At 40.8% G+C, this 25,876-nt stretch overlaps 1 protein-coding gene across 2 annotated transcripts; it reads left to right on the top strand.

The window, feature by feature from the left end:
- The first annotated feature begins 1,924 nt into the window (after positions 1–1,924).
- AMMECR1L (AMMECR1 like) lies at positions 1,925–20,889 on the top strand. 2 transcript variants are annotated; one of them, XM_056849577.1, is made up of 8 exons: positions 1,925–1,976; positions 3,310–3,421; positions 5,745–6,189; positions 15,465–15,575; positions 16,494–16,608; positions 17,057–17,147; positions 18,196–18,292; positions 20,122–20,888. In XM_056849577.1, exons 3-8 carry the CDS (start codon positions 5,783–5,785, stop codon positions 20,231–20,233), a joined length of 933 nt encoding a protein of 310 aa, XP_056705555.1. In that variant the 5' UTR covers positions 1,925–1,976; positions 3,310–3,421; positions 5,745–5,782; the 3' UTR covers positions 20,234–20,888. The 2 variants fall into 2 exon arrangements, with proteins under 2 accessions (XP_056705555.1, XP_056705556.1); XM_056849578.1 differs by lacking the exons at positions 1,925–1,976; positions 3,310–3,421 and having other exon boundaries at positions 5,768–6,189; positions 20,122–20,889.
- Positions 20,890–25,876: the final 4,987 nt, after the last annotated feature.

Below are 25,876 nucleotides of genomic sequence, written 5' to 3'. Positions count from 1 at the left end.
CCCAGTCATTTTCATGGCTGACAGTGCAATCATTTCAATGGGCTTAGACTGGAATAACTCTCTTTAGGTTTGTATAGTTAGTAGAGATTTGGACCCAGGTCTCCCCACTCCTAGGCCAACAGTCTTACGTACTACACCACAATGTCTCTCCAGTGTGTTGCAGGTATCTTCAGACAGCAGCAATAGTAAGATAGTATTGTCAACCTGCTGGACTTGATAGAAAGCAGATATTTAGGCCAATCCTGTGCACAGACTCACAGTGAGTGTCATTCACCAGGGCTGGATCCCAAGTAAGGATACTTAGGACTACAGTTGATCAAGCTTTTTGGGAAAATATGGGTAAGAATTTAGAGATCAAAAGAGGTAGAAGGAAAAGGATTCATTTCTTCAAACAGTAATGGGAACCTGCCTCAACTACAACTAACCAGCCTACACTGGGGTATTTATGCATATTGTTAAGGGAATCGACAGATCATTAGTTACCTAGACTGTCATTCCCTAAAATCTGATAACTTCTTGCAGGAAGTTGCTTCCCTAAAACATTCATAACTTATTCAAAAACTACTAATATCCAATTGATGCTTTCTTGACTATCAAATTTTCTGGGCTGATTTAGACCCAGACTGGATGTTAAGTTTATCTATGTGGAAGTCCCACTGGTTTCAATGGAGATTACACATAATAGCAAAACCCTATGCATGCTTACCTTAGACTCAATCCCACTGGATTCAGTCAAATTTTCATTTAGGTAGACTGCCCAGTCCTATGCATGCTTACTCAATATCAGTATGTTCAATGACAAAATCTTCTGCCTCTTTACAGGCTATCAAATTTATTATGCATAAGTTTTCATAAACCAGACCTCACTTCATCAGCTGTATGAAGGCTGGTTAAATTCTCACGGGAGCAGGATTTTGGTACAAAGCTACAAGCTGAAACAGGGCAACATGAAGAGAAAAGGAGTTTTACAAAGAGGCTAAAACGCCCAACATTTCAGGGCGCATCTGTGTTACCTTACAGTGAACACACGATAACAAGAAGCTAAAAAAAATCGCAGATGATCCAGTCGGGAGCACACCCAGTTCTTCAGGAATCAGCAACATTAGATGAATCTCAATCGCACAGGCGAACCTGTAAGGACAGACAATTGCTTCCTGCCGTAGGTCAACACAATCCATATGGAGCCCAAGTCTCATATCAAATCTGCCCACGAATTCCAACTCAACAACGTTTCCCTAGGTTTACTGTCAGGCAAAACATCGAAGCCCCATCGTCTTCTGTAGCTCGACCTACTAAGGAAACCCACATCAGAAACAGGCAAAACAAGGACAATCACCAAGCACAGCCCTGCTGCACGGGTCCCTCACCTACCTTGACCACGCCAGAATCACGTGACGCGAAAGCGCAACACCCCCCCCCCCCCGGTGAAGAAAGGACCTTCTATTTTCGATCTTCCCACCCGGCCTTTCTTTGAGTCACGTGACCGCCTTCAACTATTCACGCGATGCCTGGGCGGGGGGCGGAAGTGTCGCTCTTCCCGAAGATCTATGGTTCCCCCGTCGAGCGCCTGTCCTCGTTTTTCAGTCTATGGTCTTCCCGGGGCCGATGGGCGGTCGGCGCAAACATTCCACCCCCATTACCTCACCCTTGGCGAAGGGGCCGCTGGGATCGTGGAGGACCCGGGCTTTTCTGCCTGGCTTCAGCTCCCTCTTTGAGCCGGCGGCGAGGCTGGGGTTCCTCGTCCGGTGCCGCTGGGTAGTTTCCCTCCACAGCCTGCCCCTCCCCGCCCTGCTGGGTCCACTTCTTCGGCGCTCCCCCCGCCCCGGCCCATGGCTCCATGAAGCGCGGGGCGGCAGAGGGGGCGGCGGCGGGGAGGCAAGAGACGGAGCGGCGGCGGCGGCGCTGGTGGCGGCCACGGTGGTCAGGCTGAAAGCGACGGGGGCAGAGAGCCGTCAACGGGGCCAGGAAAAGAGAAGGTGGGGGGGGGGTCTCCCTTTTCGTCTGGACAGCGGCGGCGCTGGGCTGAGGGAGGGGGGCCTAATGCCCCTGCAGACCTCCCCCCACCCACCCACCCACCCACCCCGCAACTCCTCCGACCTTCCTTATCATCGGGATAAGCCTTTCTGCTTCCCCGTGGGAGCCTCAGCACTAACCCTTCCGCCCCCTATAGCTTTGCGTCTCTAGGGCGTCCGTCTTCTGACCCCCCCTCTCCCGAAATATCCCCGTGCTCCCTTTTACCAGGCCGCCAAGACCACCCTGTCTGCTTCCCTCCCACGCTCCTGCTCGCTCTCTCCTCTCTCCCCCCCCCCGTTTCCTTTCCCACGTTCCTGCTCTTCTGGCCTTTAAGTATCTCCATTCCTGTATTAGCCGGGTGGGCTTAGTTTGGATCTTACAATTGGGGGTGGGATAAATATATAAGGCACCTTCTGGGCTGAGAGCATGCTGTGAAGGAAGACCAATTGCTTCCTCGTTTTACCTTTAGTGGTTGTCATACAGTTTTCCTTTCTCTGCCATACATAGGCTGTCGTCCTAAATAACATTCAGCTTGTAAGTGCGCTAAACTCTGTGGTACTGACTTTAGAGTAAATGCAATTAGAATTGCTGTGACTGAGTGCCTAGTTACCTGAAATCATCTGCTGCGGGCATTATATTTTTGATGCACCCTTAGTATTTCTATAACACTTTCACTTGTTCCTAATGCTTCATGCAGATTATCTTAATGTATCCCTGTAAAACAGGCCAGCAATACTATTCCCATTTACTGTACTCTGTGTCAGCACTGATAATCCTTTGATCAATATAGTCCTTGCCCTCACCCTATTAGTTATTTTCTTGTGTATTGCCTGAAAGTACTCGGTGCCGCCCCATTTTTCGTTTTTATCAGTGTTTTCATTTTACTTATGCATCACTGCTCTGTTGAGTGCACGTTATCTCTACCATACCATAAAGTGGCTTTGCGTATAGCTCAGTTGAAGTGAGTTGAAGTGCCTTAAAGTTATTAAACATCAGTATGTTTTCTTTGAACTTGTATCTTGATGGGAACATTATTAGCCTAGTTCAAGGGCAGAAAATAGGAAGGATGAAACCCATCAAAGAAGCCTCACATATATGTAGCCAGATTCTATACATGTTTACTGGAAATTAAGTCTCTGTACTCAGCAGCTCAGAAGCTGTTGTTTGTTATACAGGTAGACGGTGCATGCTATCTAGTATACTCCTTTGTCTAATTTACTGGCACGTTGGCAAGAATGCCTTGGGTTATTTAGTTCAATGGCTGAGCTTATTCCTGAAGTGCTTTTTTTTTTCCAGGTTTGGGGAACAGGAATGGGACGTGAGAAAAGAAAATTCATTCCAGATATAAAATAGTTTCCCCTTCCACCTGCCCACTACCCCCTTGGCAATAACAAGGTGTCTGCTTTCAGTAAGTATTGTCTCAGATGTAGAAGCATGTTTTGTAAAATAGGGTGAGAACAGTGCAAGCTGAGAATGTGCTGAAGTGGAGAGATTGTCGTCTAGCTGTATGATTCCTGATCCTTATTGCCTTGCATGCTTCAGTCCCTTACATGCTTCTCTCGTTGCTTCAGCCCCCAAGTTTGGTTACTGCAGATGCCCCTTTGTTCAAATGCTGTGCTGATATGTTGAGGCCTCTCTCATACTCATGTTGAGTTTAAATAGCTATCCAAACTAGTGGTGAGGAAAGCAATGCAGTTTTTCATATAAAGCTACTGTTTGTTGAAACCTGTTCTTTTTTTCATCTGCTGAGACTATTGCAGTTAAGTGATTGTAAGGCAGGAGTGCATTAATCCTTGGACAAAGAAGCATTGTTCTTTTCCATTTGCTGATGTCCATAAAGTTTCAACATCTGTCATAGCTTCATCTGTGTTCAATTTCAGAGCTTTGCAAATAGTCTCTTGTGTGCACACCATAAGCTTACAGTTACACTTTGACTACAATCTTGTGTATACTTATTTAGGACTTTTTAATTTTTTTCTTTTACTTCATATGCCCCCACGTTCCTCCCCATTGGGGGCCCAAAGTAGCTTACACCATTCTCCTGTCCTCCATTTTATACTCACAACTACCCTGTGAGGTTAGTCTGAGTGTGTGACTGGCCAAAGATACTCTCGGCTTCATGTACATAGACACAATTGTACAGTTCTCCTTTGCACTTTCATTGCTATATGGCTTTCCAAGAATGCAGGGTTTGAAAATTATGTTTCTGTCAGGAAAACTAAAGAGGGAAATTTTCCTGTTCAATGTATTTGAAATTAAGCTGTCCAAAAATTAACCTATCCAGAAAGAGATTTAGAACTTGACCCTTAGTCTGTGGTGTTGATATTTGGGATTCCTCGCACAAACTCCTTGGTGCATGCTTGTATCCTAATTTCATTAGACAAGTTATGCTGACATCCAGGAAGGAGTGGTGATTGCCAATGAGCTTCCGGGATACCTTGAAAGGTAGCTGCTGGGAAGATTTATTCTCTTGGTCCTGTCAGGTTGTGTGTGTGTGTGTTAAGTGCCGTCAAGTCGCTTCCGACTCATGGCGACCGTATGAATGAAAGTCCTCCAAAATGTCCTATCTTTGACAGCCTTGCTCAGATCTTGCAAATTGAAGGCTGTGGCTTCCTTTATTGAGTCAATCCATCTCTTGTTGGGTCTTCCTCTTTTCCTGCTGCCCTCAACTTTTCCTAGCATGACTGTCTTTTCCAGTGACTCTTGTCGTCTCATGACGTGACCAAAATACGATCAGGTTAAGGAGGAGAAATACCTTCCCAGGCCTAAGCCTTTATGACAGAGGGACATTTCCTAGCTCTTTTGATCCATTGTGTTCCTGTCTCATTTGATTTTATTAGGTGAAAGCCAGCTTCTTCTAGCACTACCTTATCAGACTAGTTTATGAGATACAAATGGATGAAGTGTTTAATAAAGTAGAAGGAATCTCCCGTAATTAACTGATAACTGGAGAACACTGAAATATGCTCAGCCTTTTCTTTTGAAAAGAACAAAAATCAAATTGAATGCAGCTAATGTTTTTAGTAATTGGGGAGCCTGAATGATCCCCATAGTTTATGTCTTTTTGGCTACATTAATATTTTAGAGGTCCATTAAAACTGTAATCTGAAAGCAACCTTTAACTGTTTAGAGGCATATAAGTGAGCACTTTATAGCACTGGATGTGTTGAATCCATTGCATGCATGGTAACATTGGTCATTACATTGTAGACTAGGGCATCTAGAAAATCCCAGAATAAAGTTGTACCAGTATGCACAAAACTTGCTTCTACTTTCTCTGTTGAGATTAAAAAGGCACTATTGAAATGTTGATGTGTTTCTGTAGCTGTGGTTTGTTCTGCCTGATTGCCAAAGAGAAAACAGACTGAGAGCTGTACTACATGGGTATTATTAGATAAGATGTTAAAACCTGTATGTAGGTGGGATATGCAGGTCGCATGTAGCTCTTAGTTTACATGTTGATCATGCTAGCTTCTTAGTGAAATACTGTTTCATGAATAAAGAGCACATGACCTGTGTAAAAGTTGTAATGTCTTGATGTCTTTGAAACATCAAAGTCTGCTTTCTATTTAGTTTTTGGTCAGTCTTGTGCAATCATATGTGAATTTTCTTCTGAAATTCGCAGGTGTTAATGTGAGAGATGCTGCTTTCTTAGTGGAAAAAGTACATCCCTATAATTTGCTTTTCATTTAGTATAATGTCCTGTGTTGCATGTCATGTGTTTTTGCCAGGGTTCTACAGTGCTCCAGACAGCAAGTGCTGAATCAGGATGGGAAAAAGACGCTGTGTTCCTCCACTTGAGCCCAAGTTGGCAGCAGGCTGTTGTGGGGTAAAGAAACCCAAATTGTCTGGAAGTGGAACACACAGCCACGGGAATCAAGCCACAACTGTGCCAGTCTCTAGTTCAGGTCCTCTTCAGAACCACCAGCATGCAGATGGGGGCAATGGAAGGGAAAACGTTTCAGATTTGACTTTGTGCCCTGGAAACTCTCCAATTACTCGAATGAATCCCACTTCAGGAGCTTTGAGCCCACTCGCCCGGCCTAATGGAACTGCCAACAGCACCAAGAACCTAGTGGTGACAGCGGAGATGTGCTGCTACTGCTTTGATGTACTCTACTGTCATCTTTATGGTTTCCCTCAGCCACGACTTCCTCGGTTTACCAATGACCCCTAGTGAGTAAACCCCTGGGCATGGGAGGGAAACTGAAAATTCATCATCCAAGGTTCTATAATTGTGGGGTAAGAGGGATAAGGTAAGGGTTATTTGGAACATGGGTATATTTTTATGGAGGAATCCACAATGTTCTTTTTAATGTTTGTAAGGTTGCTTAAACTTTGAAATGAAACTGTACACCACACCATACACAAAGAACTTGAATAGGCTGACTGTTATGAGGTAGAACTTTATACTTGGATGTGTGCTTTTACAAGGAGGAGGGACCATGCTTTCTGTGCAGAAAGGCTCAGTTCAATCTTTGCTATCTTCAGATTTCAGGTACTGGATATTGGGAAAGACCGTTCTGCATCCTGGAGAGGCAGTGCTGGACAATACTGATCTAGATTGACCAGTTGCCTGGCTCTGTATAAGGAAACTTCACGTATTTGATATTTGTTTGTATGCCGTAGCCTTGTTTCTTAAAGGTCTGTGATGATGTCATAATAAATTAACCAAGATGAAGCAACTGGAAGCAGGCCACGGGGTAGAGTTCTCCCTCTCTCTGTCATCTATACCCTCCAGTGCTTAGCTATGGTTTAGGCCTTAACCACTGTTAATACTAATTGAGCTTTGTTATTAACCAGTGGCTTGAAGTCAAAGTGGCCTGCATCAGCTCTCAAAAGAGCAGGCTGATTCAAAAGGGTGGTACTATTCTATCTAATGTTGTGTGTAGTTTGGTAAGCTATGTACTATGTCTTTTTACTGTGAATACAATTTTATTATCTTTGTTGTAATTAGAATTTTCATACTGCAGGGATATAACTGGCAACATCATAGCACAACCTAACCTTTACTTGGTAAAAAATTACATTTAGTAGGAAAGCTAAAATAGACTGAGGAAGTATGAATCAAGAAAACAGTGTTTTTAGAGGATTTGAGTGAGTTGGTATGTTGGAAAAGAGTGGTGAGGGGGTGGTCTTTCTTGACAAGTTTATAATTTAATTCAGTGAAAAATATCCTTCACACTTCTGAAATGATGCCTAAAAGGATTTTATGAACTACCTTAGAACTTGCTCCTCCTAAAGCGCTGATCTTGTACCATACCTTTGGTATGAGGAGTATGTATGTTGGGGTATTTTCACTGTTCCCAGCAGGAAAAAATGCATTTCTAGGCTATAAAGGGCTGAAAATGAATCATATATAGAATTTTAAAAGTAGAACTACTGTGGGGACAGCTGGATCTTACCTTTGCAAATACGGTAGATATCTCAGCATTTCCTCATTTAAGATCTTCAAAAATTACAGTTATGCTCTGTGGATTTCTTAGATTTTTTTTAAAGCATCGCTTAGTACCATTTTAGGTTCAATAAATGTGCTTATAAGAAGGCTGTATCAGGCAAGATTCCCTGCTTCCACAAATATAAGATTTTGAGCTCTCAAGGACAATACAGGCCAGGCTCAAGTGGTTCTGTGTGACCAGAGCATTCCCAGGAAAAGAAAGTTCTGAGATGACAAACTGACTTCAGTTAATCCAAAATCACATCTTCAGAAAAAGCTTGATCATTTGGGCTCGGTACCAACTTTCATGCTAGAAAAATAGTATTGATGAGTTATGTTTCCTGCACTATTTTCTGTATAGCGTGATTCTGAGATCTCATCCATCTGTTTGGGTGCGTGTGTGTGTGTTTTAATTTCCTTTAAGCTGCATACAACCGAGTCAGAAAAGTCCTCAGATATACTTGTTTGTATTTACTAAAATTATCTCAAGAATTTGCATCCTTTCTATAAGAACCAAAGTGGTGTTTTAGCCTGGCAGCCCCTATCTCATGATAAGGGGAAAGAACTTAAGAACATAAGAAAAGCCATGCTGTATCAGACCAAGGCCCATCAAGTCCAGCAGTTTGTTCACGCAGTGGAAAACTAGGTGCATCTAGGAGGCCCACAAATAAGACTGCAGCAGCATTATCCTGCTGTGTTTCACAGCACCTAGTATAATAGGCATGCTCTTCTGATGCTGGAGAGAGACTTGCCAGCAGCCCATAGCTGACCTGGGTTAGTTCACATCCAACCTCAGCATTACAGTGTTATAATTCAAAAATCAATCGACACACTAGGATTAGTATACTTTACCTGTGATTTCTGTGAAATAATCTAGATGAATTGACTTGAAAAATCTGAGGTAGTCGTCTTTGAAAAGTCCGATGGTGCCATAGGACCTTAGCTCTTTGTCCCTTAGTTGTACTGGTCTAGCACCTAAATTTTTGGATATTAATGGTTGGAATTTGCTTTGTTTTTATAGGTTTGCCTTAATACTGGGATGGAGGTGGGTAGGTTGTAGAGAAAGGCAAACGAAGGCTGAGGTCCAGCGGCACCTTAACGATTAACATCACTTATTCCAGTGTGAGCTTTCATAAGACAGAGATCTCTTCTTCAGTTCCTAGAGAGTAAATAATTGAATTCAGGGGGAATTGCTTCTGAATAAATATGCTACGGGTAATCCAGTATGTCCTGGTTTTTTGGTTAAGTAGTTCAAGTAGTTTTCAGCCCTATAGTGTGTTTTTCCCTTTCACCAGTGTTACTGGCTAAGAAATCTGTGTTCTTTGAGCCACCCCTCCCTCATGGCTCCCCTGATTTGCCGTCCCTTCTCTTCCAGAGATTTATGCCTGTGGAATTAGCACAGGAACTGAAAGTGGATGTGGCCATGCTATCTTTTATATTTACTTTCTTGTGTGCACAACCTAGCTGTGCATACCCTCACCTCTGGGGAAAAAACTTTGAAGTTGTGTGTCAAATAGCAACACAAGACCACAAGTGGGCATCATGAGGAAGTGGCATCTTAAAGATCAGGAGTTACCACAAGGTGGGTAACGGTACTTCTTATCAGCTAATATGTTCACTTACTGTCTGTCAAATTGGGGGGCAGTTAATGAGGATTGATGCGAGCAGATTAATTAAATTTTCTCATAACCTTTCTGCTAAACTTCCCATTGTACATTTTTCTGAGAATGAAATAAGCTAACAATGTAATCCTATGCAGAGTTACTCCAGTCTAAGCCCATTGAAATGAATGGTCTTAGACTGGAATAACTCTCTTTAGGATGGGGGGGCAGCTCTTAGACGCCTAGATACGGCTAGCGTGCTTTTCCCCAGACTACTGGGTAAGTAGACTCTGAACTGATGTGCTCTGTCCAAAAGGAGGCATGTTCCAATAGTGCCCTCTGTTGCCTCTTTTGATTTACTTAGAGCCTGACCGTTGAAAAAGCTAGTCCTTCTCCCCAGGGCAGGAATATGAATGCAACAGACTATTCCATTCCAATGCCATTAGATTCAGGTATCCGAGGGAACCAACAGAAGCTGATATACTGCTGCTGCCGTGTTAATCTGCATGGGTAGCTTTTTGTTTCATAGGGCCACTGTCCCTTAAAGAAAAAGGGACATAATCTTGGGCAGCCTGACATGTCCCCCTTTCTCTAGCTGTGTTTGAAGTAGTCTTAATATTGCCTTGTAATTGACACAGTGAGTTAAGCACACATGCTTAACTCTTCGCTCCCATGGCAAAGACCAAATAGAATGATGATTACTGCTCAGGTGTTTACCAGGTGAACATTGTTATTGGCTTTTGATATTAACAAGACTGTAAAGTAAATCTATATAAAAGGAGTGTAATTAAGACAGCATGCTCAAGTGATTACCAATGGAGATTGTACAAAAGTACTTTAACTGAGTCACAAGAGACTTGTGGGATAAAGATAGCCAGGTTGTACTCAAGAAAGTGCAGATGTCAGTAGAGAATAGAGGATTCAGCCTATCAGGGCTGGATCGATTTCAGTCATTTATTTGTTATGCTTTACATTGGCGCAAAAAAACCCCCAGACTGGTAGTAATCAGGTTTCAGTTCTGCAATTTCTACATTTCCTGGAAAAAGCATGTGCATGCTTTAGTTGCTATAACATTTAAAACATTGGTTCATTTAGCCAAACTCAAAACCTGTGATTGTGCAACCCCACGTTTCTTTGCATTGAAGAATTATATCTACATAGACAAGTGTGGGCTTGTGAATGTAATGGATTTCGTTGGGTACGCATGCAGGGACTTCAGACTTTTTCTTGAAGATTGTGCCTGAAACAGTGCAGAAAAGGATGGTGGTTACAGAATTGTAAAGTTGAAATGGGGGGAAATCTAGTTCTACTTTAAAAAAATATATCTGATTCCAATCATTGCTGGTATCCTCCCTGCAGCTTTTTGTTTTTAAAAGAAAGGTATTTCTATATGGAATGTTAAAAGTATTTTTTTTAAATTACAGGAACCAAAAGAAAATCACTGAATCAGGTCCAAACTAGATGTTACCTCTGACATGAATCAGTTTGAGGGTTTTTGTTTCTTTTACAGTCAGACATGATGTTGGGAAACTATTGTGCCCAAGTGCACCAGGGACCAGTTCAGCCAAGTCCAGTATTGTCTATTCTATCCTGTTGCAGAACCTTTATTAGGCATTTGTTACAGACGTTAAACAATCTGAAATGCAGCATAACCAGTTAACACAAATATACGCATCAGAAAGCACACTGGTAAATGATCATAAATTTAAATAAAGATAAAATTATTCATGATCATTCACAACCAACCCACAGATCCTTCGTACCTATGGTGCCGCCTCTTCTGGTATGCCCCCCAGAGAGCTCTACGCTCTATGAACAATAATTTACTCATGATTCCCAGCCTGAGGAGTTTGCTGCTGTCCTCGATGAGGGCCAGGGCTTTTTTGGCCCTGGCCTGGTGGAACAGTCTCCCTATCAACATCAAGGCCCTGTGGGACCTAAATGAGTTCCGCAGGGCCTGTAAAATGGAACTGTTCCGCCAGGCTTATAACAGGGCAGCCGTACGTTTTTCTCTCTTTGTCATCATTACTGGCCTCCCCATCCTTCCCCCCAACTGGTTTATTGGGGGCTCACTGCCTGGCCGGGTTTTTCTAGTGGCCACTATTTATATTGAATGCCATCTTATTAATTTATATGGAGTATAGAGTTTTAATGAAGCTTTAAAGTATGTTTTAACTGATGCTTTATTATGCATTGTTGTAACCTGCTCTGAGCCCGGCTTGGTGGGAATGAGGGTGGGCTATAAATATAAGGAAATATATAATAAATAGCAGCTAGGAAATACCTAGCAACTTGATTGGTAATATAAGGATTCCACTCAGATAAAAGGTATAAAACCAACCACTCATCTGAGTAACCCTGACACTTGTGTATGTTTATTCCTGCAGCCTGTTGACTTTTAAGGCATATCAGACTTCTTGCTGTTTACCAACATTTCTGCTGTGCCATTTGGAATGCCGTGCTCAAAATTCCTTTCTTTTATTTGAAAAGATTTCCCATCCTTGAGTTGGAGCCATGGCTGTGAAATCAATAACTTAAGGGTCCAGGCAGCCTAATACACATCAATTCTAGTTGCTTGTCACTCTTGATTTACACTGGATAACAGACTGAGTTTTGCCTTTCAACACATCTAGTACTTCAGAACAGTTCTTCAGTCAAAATAGGGGTTAGATTTTACTTTCGGTGGTAGAGCTGGTCCCAGATGCTTATGTCACCTGAGTTCTGCAACAATCCCATCAATTGAGAAAAGCTGTATTGGCGTATAGTTATGTCCGCACCTGTTCCATGAACTGTCTGTTCTGCAAATGGAACAAAGTCAGAAGCAACTATCCACCCTTTGTCTACCTTGAGTTAATTCAGCAATGGGACCAGGAGTACTGCACCGAGTTTATGGCTTGAATCCAGTGCAATGTTCCTGTGGGTGGAAGATTTTCCATCCACACAGTGTAACTTTCTTTACCTCCCCACTCCTGATTCAGGCCAAAATTCCCCCCAAATACTATTCCTGTGTGGTCCCCTGTCCTGTGAGAGAGAGAGAGATAAGGTATTCCAAAAGAATTATTCAGTTTTTAATGAATAAAGATGACCAGAAGATATGCTATTCCTCCCTTTCCTCTCATGATGTGCCAGTTACTCTCCCTCTCCCTGTTTCTTTCCCCCCCTCTTGTTCTTTGCCTTTCACCTTTTCTCTGGGTATATGACTATGAGGACAGGGGTAGGAACAGTTATGTTTTATGGGTATGATGATCAGCCTGCCTGCTCTGGTTTATTTGTATGTTAAAGTAAGAAAATCACCTAAGATAATGCAATGGTGTAAGTATTCTGTTACCATACCATTTGTATCCAAGGATAAGAAATAAGTGTTATAAAGCCTGAAATCTTGCAAATGCCTCGATCTAAACCTGGAATTAATTGTTTCTATGTATTTGCTTAAATTGCAAGGTATATGTTGGTTTCATAATGTTTATGGGTTTTAAGTCAAAAGTGAGGGTTTTTTTTTAAAGCTCTAAATATTAGAAAGCAAGAGGTGTGGAAGGGCAAGTTTGGGATAAATTATTTCAGAACCCCATGACACCTAGAATCTGGGGTTCCAGAGAAGTAGCTAGCTTGCTTGCTGTGATTTGTGGTGTGATATAGTTACTTAGATTTTCTTGCCTGCATATGTAACCTGTGGGACATTTTGCCTGTTTTTCAGTCTGTGAAACTGAAGTTTGCATATCATAAGACTGATTTGAACCATAAGGACATATGGGAAAAGATCTACATGTGCTTAATACAATGGAGAGAACTTGCTTTTCAGGGAAAAGTGATCACAGAGGCAGTTCCATTTTTCAGAAATACATGGCAAATGATTATGGAGTTAGCTTCTTGCTGTAATTAGTGCTTGAGTTAATTCACCAGCATTCAGTTAAGTTTTTCTCTGTTCTTTTATAAAGCTGTTGCAGATAGGAACAGGTTTGAAAAATTATCAGTGACACAACTAGGTAACCAACAAGCAGCTTCCATAATGAGGCATTCTTTAAGAATTCATGGGAAATGAATAAAATCCCAGGGTATCACGTCCAGTATCAATTTTTTTGTACAAGAGGTAGTAAACTATATAACACTGAGCCTGATTACTGAATGATGTTATTAGAACAAATTATAAAACCATTTGTAAACATCTATTAGAAAATTGGATGACTGGTGATAGTTAATGCAGATTAAAAACAAGTATAGTCCAGGTTTGATATGCTTAATAGGAAAGCAAAGAGATCCACATATATCTGATGAACTGGGCTCAAGTTCCTAAAATCTGGTTCCGTTATCGTCTGTTAGTCTTTTAAGTGTCATGTGATGTGACGTTCTTTTTGGTGACCTAGAGAAATGGAACTAAAATCATTGTGCGTTGCACTCAGTGGTTCTTTTGTTGTATTATAGGCTAGTGGTGTGTACTTCAAAGATTATTGTTTTAATTACATATCAGAAAGTTGGGGTTATTGTTTTCATTAAATGTCGAGAACACTGTTGTCATTTTTGAAAGTTGTGTCGGCAAAAATTTCCATTTTAATTAATATTAGAACCGTGCTCTCAGTTGAGTGAAAACTATAATCTGCCCTTTCTTAAATTACAAAAGGAAATTAAAATGATGATTTTTTTTGAAGTGCCTCCTCACCTGGCAGAAGAAACAGGGAGGGAAAGAGACCAAGTGCTGGCCCACAAAATATCGGCCACTGTGTCAATATCGGCTGATATTGACACAATATCAGCCAACATATCTGCCTCCTGATGCCAGATCTACCCCCATTGAAAATAATGGCCCCTTTAACTTTAAAGAGCTGGTGTGCCACAGACCACCTGGGGTATGCTGACTCCTCCCCAGACACTACTGCTGCATCCCTAACAATTCTCAATTCCGGTATTCATCAGGAGTGAAATATCTTAATTGGGAATATCGGGGTGGGGGGACCTTTCACAGTGTCAGACAAGGGCAATCCAAATCCAGAAATATCAGGTGGTTCATTGGGTTGGCATTATGATTACATACCCCTGTTGTAGACCACTGGTTTTGTTTGTTCTCTGTGAACCAGTACATATTCTTACCTGGTAGGCTTTATATAGCCTGGCCACTTGAAACTCTGCTCATATTGCTTTACACGGTTGCACATGGTTTGATGGGCCAACTATTTGCTGGGCATTCTCAGGTACTGAACTTTTACTTACACAGTCATGCCATCTTTCACACTGCCTGCATGTGGCATATGCATTTTCTGGAGTGACAGAGTAGTTTGATCCATTTTTATAAATGTGTGTTGCCTAAGGAGGATTTTAAGATGGCATATGAATGTTTGTGAATTATCATAGTGAGGTACAGAAAGACATTTCCTGGAGGCAAGGGATGGATTCCACCATCAGTTAATGAATTTTCAGGTCCATGATCTCCACAGTAAAACCCATTATATGACCTGCTGTGTTACAATGCTTGACCTCGAAAGGCAGGTACTTTTTCTGTGGTTCATTATTTCAATAGAAAAGCACTCATAACAGTGTCCATAGTCTGTCATGTTTAGGCACACTTAAGCTATCTGAAAATCTTGAGTGGCTTTAAGCACACAACACGTGCTAGATTGATAGAGGATGAGGGATTCAGTTTTAAGAGCTAATGGCATGGCTTCTAAAAAATACCTATGAATGGTAGGGTTTTTTGCCAACTCGTTGCTCAAGCCTTCTGAGCCCCCTGAACAACTGCTCCTGTGAATCTTAGGTATGCTGTGTGCTAAATTGGCTGCCATCTTGTGAGACTCTCATTTCATTTATGCAAGACCTCACAAGAATGGGGAGGCAATTCCAGTGTATTCCTCCCCTTCAGGTACTGCCTTCCAACACTGCGTCCTGTTAATTCCTGAGATTCCCACAATACTTAGGAACAGGTTTTTCCATTCCATGAGAACAGAAGGGTGGAAAAGCCTCTTCCTTGAGATCTGCTCAGTTCACAGATTAAAACTTCAATATGTTTAAATTCAGGTTTCATTTTAAACTAAATGATTTTAGAAGAGAAACTTACTAGAATCCAGTCTGTTTAAAAATTAAGTTTAAAATCCGTTTACATTGTTTCAGCCATCCTGAAAAACTGTGGATTTTAAACAGACTGATGAAAGCAATGCAACTGAAACACATACAAGTTTGTCAACAGTTAAGGGGTAGTATATTAAGGGGTAGTATATTAAAACAGTGGGAATCCTAAGTGAAAGGTGATGTGAATGAGAAGGAAAATGCTAGCTTACAAAGGTTTAGCTAAATAAAAGGAAGCAGGTTCTGAGTAGGCATATTTGGTTTCTCATTACACGAGCGTTTGTATCCTTTTCATGCTTAAATTGGCTTCTCCCACAGCATGAATTATTTGAAGCTGGAGTTTTTGTGTTATGCATTTTCAGTCCTCTGTTTGTGACGTGGAAGACAGGGCGAGACAAGCGACTTCGGGGCTGCATTGGAACTTTCTCTGCCATGAATCTTCACTCAGGACTCAGGGAATACACATTAACCAGGTAAAGACAAAAAACAGGATTTAGTTGGCATCTGTGATGTAAATATACCTCACCTATCGTTGTCATGTATGGCAGGATGGTCTCCTCCTGTCTAATTGTGACCCAGGAGCGTCTGGCTTAGCTGATCATCCAGGGCAGTGTACTGTTGTCTCCAGATAGGCAGGTGCACTGTGATGTTCCATTTGGGACTGGAAGACAGTCTGCTGGAGGTTGTGGCATGTACGCTAAGTAACCAGTCTTGGTGGCAAGCACAGTATATTAGTGCTCAAAGGACCATATTGGCTTCCTAGAAACCTGCAGGTACAATCTGAGGTACTGGTTCTTTTGTTTTGTTTCGGTACCAAAGCGGCTAATATACGCAGCGTAAAAATAAATATATAAAATCTATAAAAGCAGTTAAATCAATCAAACTATTGTCTTAAATCTTGGGGGGTTGTTTAAAAACACAAAAACAACTCTGGATATAGAACAGTATCAAAGGTAATGCATCTGATCAATGGGGTTGTACTGTAAAGTCATAAGTAATATAGTCAGCATATATTTAAGTAGCCATTTATCCCCTCCCCAGATGCAATTAAGGCATATTGAGGTATTCTTTATTGGTTCTTCTTGGTTATCAAATACTATTTCTCTATGGGATTACCAGAAAATGAGCATTTTGGGAAGGACTGCAGTGTCTTCCCACTTCTTCATTTTAATAACCCTACATAGAAATCACTAGTATAGCTCTAGCTTTGGTATATGCATTGTTCAGTTTTGATGCTATTCTGTTCTGCGCATAATACATCTGAAACCTGTTCTAAAGTCATATTCCTTGTCCTAAGCCTTTGAGATAATAGAAGTAAATGTTTTACTAAAAATTTGATTAAGCATCACAGGGCTTTGTTTTCAATTGTGTTTGTTTTGTTGTCACTCCAGTGCACTTAAGGACAGCAGATTTCCACCCCTGACCCGTGAGGAGCTGCCTAAACTTTTCTGCTCTGTCTCCCTCCTCACTAATTTTGAGGATGCCACTGACTACTTGGACTGGGAGGTGAGAACACTTGCACCTGGAATGCTGCATCACTGTTGTATACAATTTGGGCTCAGTAATGTGTCTGCTTTATTATAAGGGTAGTTATAGGAAAGAGGGAAAACTGACAAGCTGGGTACTCCAATAGCACTACATCAGTGATGGTGGGAAGTTAAGTGTTAGAGGAGAGAGGAGATTGTGATTAGATTTGTGGTGGTGTATATTTTTAGTTTTGCATTAGCGAGACTTGCTCAAACAATGGCTGATATAGTATGCCAGATTAATTCCTCTCTGTGGCAATACCTGATGGGATCACCAAAAGAAAGGAAGCTTATGGTACTGCCAGTGCAAGAAAGTGAGGCAAGATAAAGGCAAGGGTGATCCCCAGAGTGAATGGATGGCAATGGAAAATGTTTGGTACACTGTTATGGAAAGTACCTCTCAGATGGCTTTATATTTCCATTGTCAGGTGGGAATCCATGGAATCAGAATTGAGTTCATCAATGAGAAAGGTGTCAAACGCACAGCCACATACTTACCTGAGGTTGCTAAGGAACAAGGTGGGTTTGAGATAAGCTGAATCCCCCCCTCCCGCCGAGCAAAAATAGTCTGAATGTAAAGATTTGAACTGTGGATCTGGCTTTTGCAGTAGCTACAAAAGCCAGCTAAAGTTGTTAATCTGAGGCTAAACGGAAATATTTCCTTTATGCTAGTTATACATTCAGTATGTTTTTTTCAAGACTGACCATAGTTTGACTGATATTTTCTTCATGTAACTGTTCAGGCATTGCCTCCCATCCCACAGTCACAGAGTAAAAAACAAACTCCTAGTTTAATTCACTGGTTGAATCCAAGGCTTTGCCAGTCTGACATTTTCCAACACTCTGCCTGAGTTTCCTATTCAGCCTCACCTCAAACACAGCTCCAGAGGACCCCTTCATCTTCCCACAGTGCAAAGCTCTTTGCTACAAATGTGGTCAACAGCTTGGCCTTTTTTAAGGAACATTGCAGCACCCATCACTGTAATTACACAAAATATTCCTTCTGTTCAGAGAAGTAAATTTGTTCCTTCTGGAAACAAGTCAAAGGATCGAAGTACAATGTGCTACATTAGGTCTTCAGCATGTTAATGCACTGCTTCGTGACTGGGACACTCAGGAGATTTTAATTTGCATTCTGTGTTTCTTACGTTCAAGAGCCTGAATGCTATATCTGACTAAAATAGGACAGGTCTTTCTAAAATTTCACATGACTTGCAACACTTGGTTGGCCAAGGCTGGTAGTTTGATTCCAGTGGTGTTATTCTACTGGTATACTTGCAGTTACATTGGTGGGACTGTACTTCTTTTGGCAGATGAGGGAAGAACAGCTTCCATCATTGCGCCCCCTTCCATCTCAGGAGCAGTATTTCAAAGGGCCGCAGGGAAGTCCCTTTCTGCCAGCTTTATTGTAGTGCATCCAACCCATTGTGTTTAAACATATGTAGACCTTTAATAATTAGATTTTAATCAGCATCTGTGATATTCTGGACTTGTTTATTGCTCTTCTGAGACATTTTTTTCCTTAAAAAGAATGTGTATTTAGCTCTTTGCTATTGTTTTTAAACAGATTGGGATCAGATTCAGACAATAGACTCCCTACTCAGGAAAGGTGGTTTCAAAGCTCCAATTACCAATGACTTTAGAAAAACTATTAAACTCACCAGGTAAGATGCATATTTTATTCTTGTAACTTTTAGCTGTTCAATTGCTACTGCTACTGTTTATGGTAGAGCGTCTTCATGAAGGGTTGGGTTCCTTTTGTCATCTGATTTTTTGCTCTTTTTCTCTGCATGGGATAGTCTGCTCAGGTTGGAGGCTGTTTTGTATGTTTCTATCTCTGTTCTCTTGTTTTAATTGTGCAATACTTTGTATACTAGAGTAGGGGGATAACTTTTTAAAAAATTAAACATGCATCTGTTATCAAGACTGTTCTCAACTTTAGGGGCTTCAGGCAAGACTCTTGCAATAAGCCACCCTCAAACCCACCCACATGGGGCAGCTGAACTGGCTGGCTGGGGCTTACTTTTCTCATTCCTGCTGCCATTTCTAGCTTCCTCTCTAAATGTAAGATACAAATGCTAAGGTGGGCATAGGATGCAGCAGTTGGCAGCTATCTTTCAAGTATTGGGTAGAGTTGCAATTTTGCTTGTAAAAATACTTCAGGCATTTTATAAATTTTATAAACAGTGTATTTTATGTTAGATCTGTATAATAACATGAGTTTTGTTACGTAAGTAAGAATTACATACTTTTCAACTTCTCCCAAAATTTCTGGGTTGTTTTTTTTTTGCTATTGCTTCAGAATTTCTGAAAATCTTGCATCTCTGTCTGGTGAAAAATCACTCCTTAAGTTCTTCAGAGTTTCAGAAGTAGCTGATTGGATGGTATAAGGGAGTTGTTTTTTCTAGGGACTTGGAAGTGTGACCGCAAGCATAATTCTAAGTGCATGGCCTTGCCATTAAAATGTTCAGGCTCAAAGTGAGATGCAGAATGTTATGAAGTGGTGTATTGCAGCATAAACTTTGGCTGCCTACAGTCATCGTGTTGCTGAACATTGTAAACAAGGCATTACAGTTGTATGTTAAGCTTATTCGACAAATGATTGTAGAGAGAGAGGGACAGAATTCTCCAGTTTATTGGTAGCCACCTAGTATTGCTTACATTGTGGTGCTTCCAAAGTCCGAACTGCTGGGTCCACTGAAAAGCCATACTATGATTACTTAAACTAAATATCAATAGTTAAAATGCTACTACTTCTGAATACTACAACCTTAACTTTTAGACCCTTTTATTTCCTGGATAATGGCACTTTATGGCCTTGCGGAAAATCAGGACAAGGAAAGCCATTGAGTGAGGAAAGGAGCCAAACTGATGTATTTGAATCTCACGACTTTTATATATATTTTAAGTTGACTTTAATGGTACAACCTTAACTTAACCAAAGGAAACTTCTCAAAAGTGTGTGTTTATCTTTTTGTGCCACAATTATATGCATAAATGTGTGGACAGATAGGCCAGTAAAAAAAAAAGTGGTCTAGACACTTCCAAGGACATCTCTAAGGCAGTGATAAATATCTTATCCCGCTCAAAGATTGTACAGTTCTTTGATTCTGGAACAGCAACTGTTGGTAGAAATGTGCTTGTGTATGGCACACATGCCCCAAATTGGGTTTTTAATTTTTTTTAAAATGTTCTTGAACTCATGGACATGGTATATAAGTTGGACAGCTTTTAGTAATGAATGAGGCAGACAATGGAAGATACTCACTACTGACTTGCTTGGAAAGTTCTAGGAAGTCTTTGTAATGGATTGTTTTAACTTGTTGAAAAAGTCTCCCACCATCAAACCGAAAGGCTAAGTAACATTTAAATCATAAAACGACGTATTTTAATGTTAAAGGAATTTTGTTATTGCAAATATTTGTCTTTACCTATAGAGCTGTGGGTAACTCGTTATGTCCTTTAATATATTTTTCAATACCTTTTTTTTTAGGTATCGCAGTGAGAAGGTGACAATCAGTTATGCAGAATACATGGCTTCTCGTCAGCATTGTTTCCAGAATGGCACTCTTCATGCCCCGCCCCTCTACAATCATTACTCCTGACACAAGGCTGCATGACCAGTCCCGCCCCCCAGCTGCCACTAACAGCTATGACATCATTGGAGCAGATGCCTCCTCTTCCTGGTCCAGTTACTTCTATTACTGCACCATTTTATGATGCTAGCTTCCGTTGCCAAGTCTGCCTTCCAGCTGACTGAGGGGTTGAGGGATACTGGTGAGCGCAACTGAACTCCAGGGTGCACAAGTCTTACCTCTTCCTTGCTTCAGAATGAAGGTTCAGTTGGGTTGAGGCTCCAAGTCTAGCAGTTGCAGTTAGGTAGAAAGAATCTTGAGGAATGGCAGTACCACTTCAGATTGCTCTGTTGTTAAATTGCACTGTGTTTATTTGAATTGTTTATTACGACAGCCCCCCTTGGATCAAGTTGGAGAGTTCTCCTGGCAGTCTGGGCAACGGAGTCCAACAACAGATTTTTAGGTTATTTTTATTTTTTTTTAACCTCTGATATTTACCTACCATGAGCTGATTAGTCCTAACACATCCCAGGCAAGCAGATCACATGACATGTTGCAAGGAGGGAATGTCTGCAGGGATTCCTCCTCCTCCTTGCAGAAGATGGCAGTCGCTCGAGATTTTGAAGGGGAAAAACAGTTTACTGCAGATAAAATAATTGCATATACATATTCTAGAGATTTCGGTTCATTTATCTAGCTACTTTTGCTTTTGACACAGAAGGAAAGTAGTCCCTAGTCATGGACCTGCAATACATGTATACTGGTTGTTCACGGGAATGGCTTAGGTTTCCTTTTCCCTCTAGAGTACGGTCTCATTTTTCTTTGGGGCTGCTCTGGGTAAGTAATCTAAACATTAGCAGCAGGGTCTGCAGTTGGATTGGGGCAGGTCTGTTCCCCACAAAGCCATTACTATTGTCCTAGAGGGAAAAATATGTAAAAGTTGTGTAAAGGAAGTATCCAGTGGAGACTGTTTAACAGGCAGCAGCTTTCTCTGTCAAGATTCTGATATCAGATAAGGAAATTTGGTACATGTTAGCCTTTAAGTGGCTATCTAATACAGCTGTACTGGTGCCTCAGTCCTAAATCCATGTACTTGGACATAAGTGAAATTGGTTTAAATTGAACTTGCTTCTAAGTAAATATACTTAGAACAAGAACCTGAGGAATGTTTGGCTGCCAAAAAAAATCTGTTAACTCAGATTCACTTTTTACTATCCTATAGATTTGTTTCCTTTCCCGTTATTGCTTAAAAAAATATCTAGAACACCAAGTAGTAAATGAATTCCATCCTTTTCTGTTCACCATCCCAGGTCTCTTGTGTGAGTTGCTGAATGATGTCATGAATGCAGCTGGCATTATGACTCTTCTTAAATGAATCCACAGGAACTATGGAATGATAATGCAGGAATTCTGAATGTCTTGATGATCATCATTGATGGACAAAGAAACCCCTGAAAAAAGCATAGTATAATTAATCTTATACCATGTGTATGATAAAAATAGCTTTTATAGATGGCTGATTAGAGGGCATTTATTGAGAATTCTCTTGGGTTGGGATGTAGGTCTTCAATCTTTAGGTTGAATTAACATTGTCCTGGAAAGGGACAAATGCCTTCTGTCTTTAAGTAAAGTGTCAAGAGCCTGAACAGATGTTGAATCATTGAAGTATAAATAGACGTTAATAGCCCATAGTAGTAAACAGTATTGGTCATTATCTGGCTTGACTGTGCAAAGAAAAAGGGAAGACAGCAATTTGAAACCATCTTCCCTGCAACAGGACAATTCACAATCAAGAACTTCTCCAACAGTGCCATCCTATGCAGAGTTGCATCCTTCTAAGCCTGTTAATATCAGTGGACTAGAAGGATGTAACTACGCTTAGGATGGCACAGAAAATCACAACTTTTAGCACTACTGTTCCTTTCATTTCCCCAGAAAAAAACACAACCTTATTTGCCAGTGAAAATTTACCTGGTTGTGAAATGCGAAAAGGCACTCATCCCAGATATCTGCAGTACCAACAGTTTTAGATTTGTATTTTGTGTGGATTGCCACTTTCCCCTTCTGATGATGTTGAACTGTGTTTGGATATGAAGGGACTGTTTCATGATTTCCTGCTTCTGAGAATAAATCAGCCTTGTTACAAATTAGAGTGATTTTTGTAGTTACTATCCCAGATGCCCTGGACTGATAGGAAACTGTAGAGGGGAGAGGTGGGTTCAGCTCTGGTCATACCATCCATCTCTGCTCTCAGACAGTATTGAAACATAGGGCTACACTAATTACTATTCAAGTGTTCTATGTTAGAATTTAAATTGTAAAGATTTTTTTAAAAGCAAAAAGGAAAAATATAATAAATGGTGCTAAACTTTCACCCCTGAGCACATTCGGTGAGACTGGTCATGCAGGCATATAGTGCCAAGCTATTCAATCCTGCTTTCTTTTTACTTTTCAAATGTTTGCCCTGTTATGTGTCTTCAGCAGTGTAATAGTGTTAATCAATTTCATTTTAATGGGGGGGAGGGAGTTTAGGAGCGGGGGGGGGGCTTTGCTGCCATTCTAAAGAACAGACTTTTAGGAGTGACTTGACCTACTTCGTTTAATTTTACCATTACACTGAAGTATGTTAAATTGGTTTTGGAGTGAGAGGTGGTCTCATTCCTTGTCCTTGTTTTCATCCCAACCACCCACCCTAATATCAATGGAAATGCCTCTGTTAAAGTTGGATTGTGGTGTTTTCTTGTAGTAAGCAGCACAGCAACCAGGCCATGAAGCACTAAATCAGTCCTCTGAGGAAAAGGGCCTATTCAGCATTGGTCTCACACGGAGTCCAGTTACAAAGCAGCTGAAGAAGAAGTCAGGTGTTCCTGCAAAATGTATAGGAGGGATAGGATATCCTCAAAGAGAGCCTTCCTTCTGTATCATACATAGCAGTAGTGCATGGAATTGAGCCCAAAGTGAAAGGTATCGCATTTCAGTTGACTAACAGGCATTTTTTTAAAGTTGTGGGAATCAACAAAATAGCCAACGGAAAACCACCTTTTCTAGAGTTCTAGTCTGTTGTTTTCCTCAGCTAAACAGTGAGTAATCTGACCTTAGCAATAGCCTTCTGGTCTGACTGGGAACTGGCTCATCCTTAGCTACAAGTAAGTGCCTTTTGGTCTTGATGGGTTTATTTCTGGATACCTGTGGTTGGGAATCTACCTTGCTGCAGCCATGTATGTTTAATTATTTTTGGGGGGAGGGGTTTTCCAGTTACAACAGGGAATGTCTGTTGTCTATTCATTCTTTGGATGTTTCCCTTGGTAGTAGTCCCTTTTTATAATAACTAACAGCCAATCTCAATAGAGGCATTTCAATCTGAAAGATTTTAAGGCCAAACTATCCTATCTGCAGATACCAGGTTGGATCATGTTGGTCTGTTCCACTAACCATAGCACCTTCCTCTGCTGCAAGGTGCCTTTCTCTGACGCAAGAGCCTCTTTCATTCGCCACTTTTGTCAGAGAAAGGGATTTGTACTAGAAAAATGTGCCGCCATTAGCAGAATGGATCCGCAGGACCTAACCCATCACATCTGCTGATAAGGGCAAAGTATTCTGTAAATTTTAATATTCAGGATTTATTGAATTTCACATTTGTTCTCCCTAATTCATCTTAACATCACAGTCTTCACTGACTGTTTCCTGTTTTGTTTTGTTTTTCAGAGCCAAAATGGTTAAGGTTTGGTTAACTTGAGTTTATTTCCTTTTAAAACAAGGAACCTCCTTTGACCTTCAATGCAAAGATGTCAGACCAATTCTTTTGTTATTACACTTGGTTGCCTCCTAGCTATATAACTTCTGAGTGTAAATCATTGAACTTTACCCTCTAATGAAGTATTGTAGAAAATAAATTGTAATGGATACATTTTTATCTTGTCCCTTTTTTATTGGTGTCTGTTTGTTTTTGAGAGTAGTAGTAATTACACATTGAAAAAAATTAAATCCAGTTTCTGAAAACACAAAGTCTAAAGCAATGAGGTAAAACCAATACAAATTGTATGCAATCACGTATTAAATAAAATACTGCAAATAGTAAGATTGGACTTTTTAAAAAATAAGCCTTCATGTTCATAAATCTGTAATATTTATCTCCTGATCTATGCATGAGTTTGAGTAATATGCTATACTGAATTTTCAGTATGAGATTTGTTTGTGAATACCAGAGGGTTTTTTTTATATAAATTAAAGAACTGCCTCTTCTCACAGTGGTTGATATTGAAGGGAAAAATTGAGAGAACAATTCTGAAGTAGCTACTCATACCTTACAAAGCAGTGTGTGAACTGCTACATAAAAGCTAAATAACAATTCAACATGCATAATTTCAGTTTAATGTCAAGTGTGTTCAAAGGAAAATTGATAAATGCACCACTTTATCATTCAGCGTGGTATAGTGGTTAGGAACGGTGGACTCTAATCTGGTGAACCAGGTTGGTTTCCCCACTCCTACACATGAAGCCTGCTGGGTGACCTTGGGCTAGTCATGGTTCTCTCCAAACTCTCAGCCCCACCGACCTCACAAGGTGTCTCTTGTGGGGAGAGGAAGGGAAGGTGATTGTAAGCTGGTTTGAGTGTCCTAAATGGTAGAGAAAATCGTGGTATAAAACCCTGCTCTTCTTAAATGCCAGCTCTGAAATTTTGGAGAAGGTATAATTCAGCAGTAGAATACATGCTTTGTCTACAAAACATCTCCAAATGAAACCCTTGCATTTTCATTTAAATGTTTCTCAGGTTTCAGATGCTGAAAGATCTTTTTCCACTAGATCTTTTTCCCACTCCCAGGCAGTGTAGATGATATTCCAGGGTGCCCGACCTTTTTGAGCCTGGACAGTTTGGGGAAAAGACTGCCACCACAATAGCTTCCCCCACATGACTCTCATTCTCCTTCCTTTACATGCACAAGTTAGGAGTTGTTCTTAACTGCTGGTGTTTGGTTTGTTCAATAACAACTTTTACTGATTGGCTCTTGAACCTTCCAGTACAGGGAACAGTATGTGGAGTGTTACACCATCAGTCACTTAGTTCCCATGGAGTCTTCCAATGCGTAAAACCTTTCCTATAGTACCTTGTTCTTTATCCTAATCCAGTGCTAATGTATCTGCATCTCCTCCATACCAAGTGGTACTTCTAATAAATTGATATATGTTGTTTTGTAGATGCATAAGGGTGATGGCTGCTTTCTCTAAGCATCTAATGCTCAGCTGAAGGCTGCTCATACCATTCTGATATTCTATAATTTTAGTCATAGCAGGTTTTACTCCACTGGTGTTAATTCCTGCATGTCCTAGGGAGCAAAATTATGTATCTGTTCATGTATGTAATTCAACTTATGGTGTGGAAGTTTCAAGAGTTTACATTGATGACAAAATAGATGCTGGTAGTGCAAGTATACAAGAGACTACATCTTTACATTGGGGTGCAAACAATAGTGGGATTTAATCTCCTATTGCAAGCAATCCAACCTTTGTTGCATCATAACACATACTTCTTGTGTGAACTATGCCCCTCAAACACTTCTATTCATCCCCAATTGCTGGGGGAAGGTGGGAAAGAGAAATATGGTAAGGACTCAATAGAACGTGTATGCATGTCTCAAAACTAATGCTCTAATCTGTGTGCATTTCTCTATCCTT

This window comes from Euleptes europaea, chromosome 5 (genome assembly GCF_029931775.1).
Source record: "Euleptes europaea isolate rEulEur1 chromosome 5, rEulEur1.hap1, whole genome shotgun sequence".
NCBI lineage: Eukaryota > Metazoa > Chordata > Lepidosauria > Squamata > Sphaerodactylidae > Euleptes > Euleptes europaea.
Note: the sequence above shows the minus strand (reverse complement) of the source record. Positions and strands in the feature narration are given on the sequence as shown.

Coding starts and splice junctions, on each gene's coding strand:
- AMMECR1L (XM_056849578.1), top strand. CDS start 5,783: ATGGGAAAAAGACGCTGTGTTCCTCCACTTGAGCCCAAGTTGGCAGCA. Junction 16,609..17,056: donor CTGACTACTTGGACTGGGAG/GTGAGAACACTT, acceptor TTCCATTGTCAG/GTGGGAATCCATGGAATCAG. Junction 17,148..18,195: donor TGAGGTTGCTAAGGAACAAG/GTGGGTTTGAGA, acceptor GTTTTTAAACAG/ATTGGGATCAGATTCAGACA.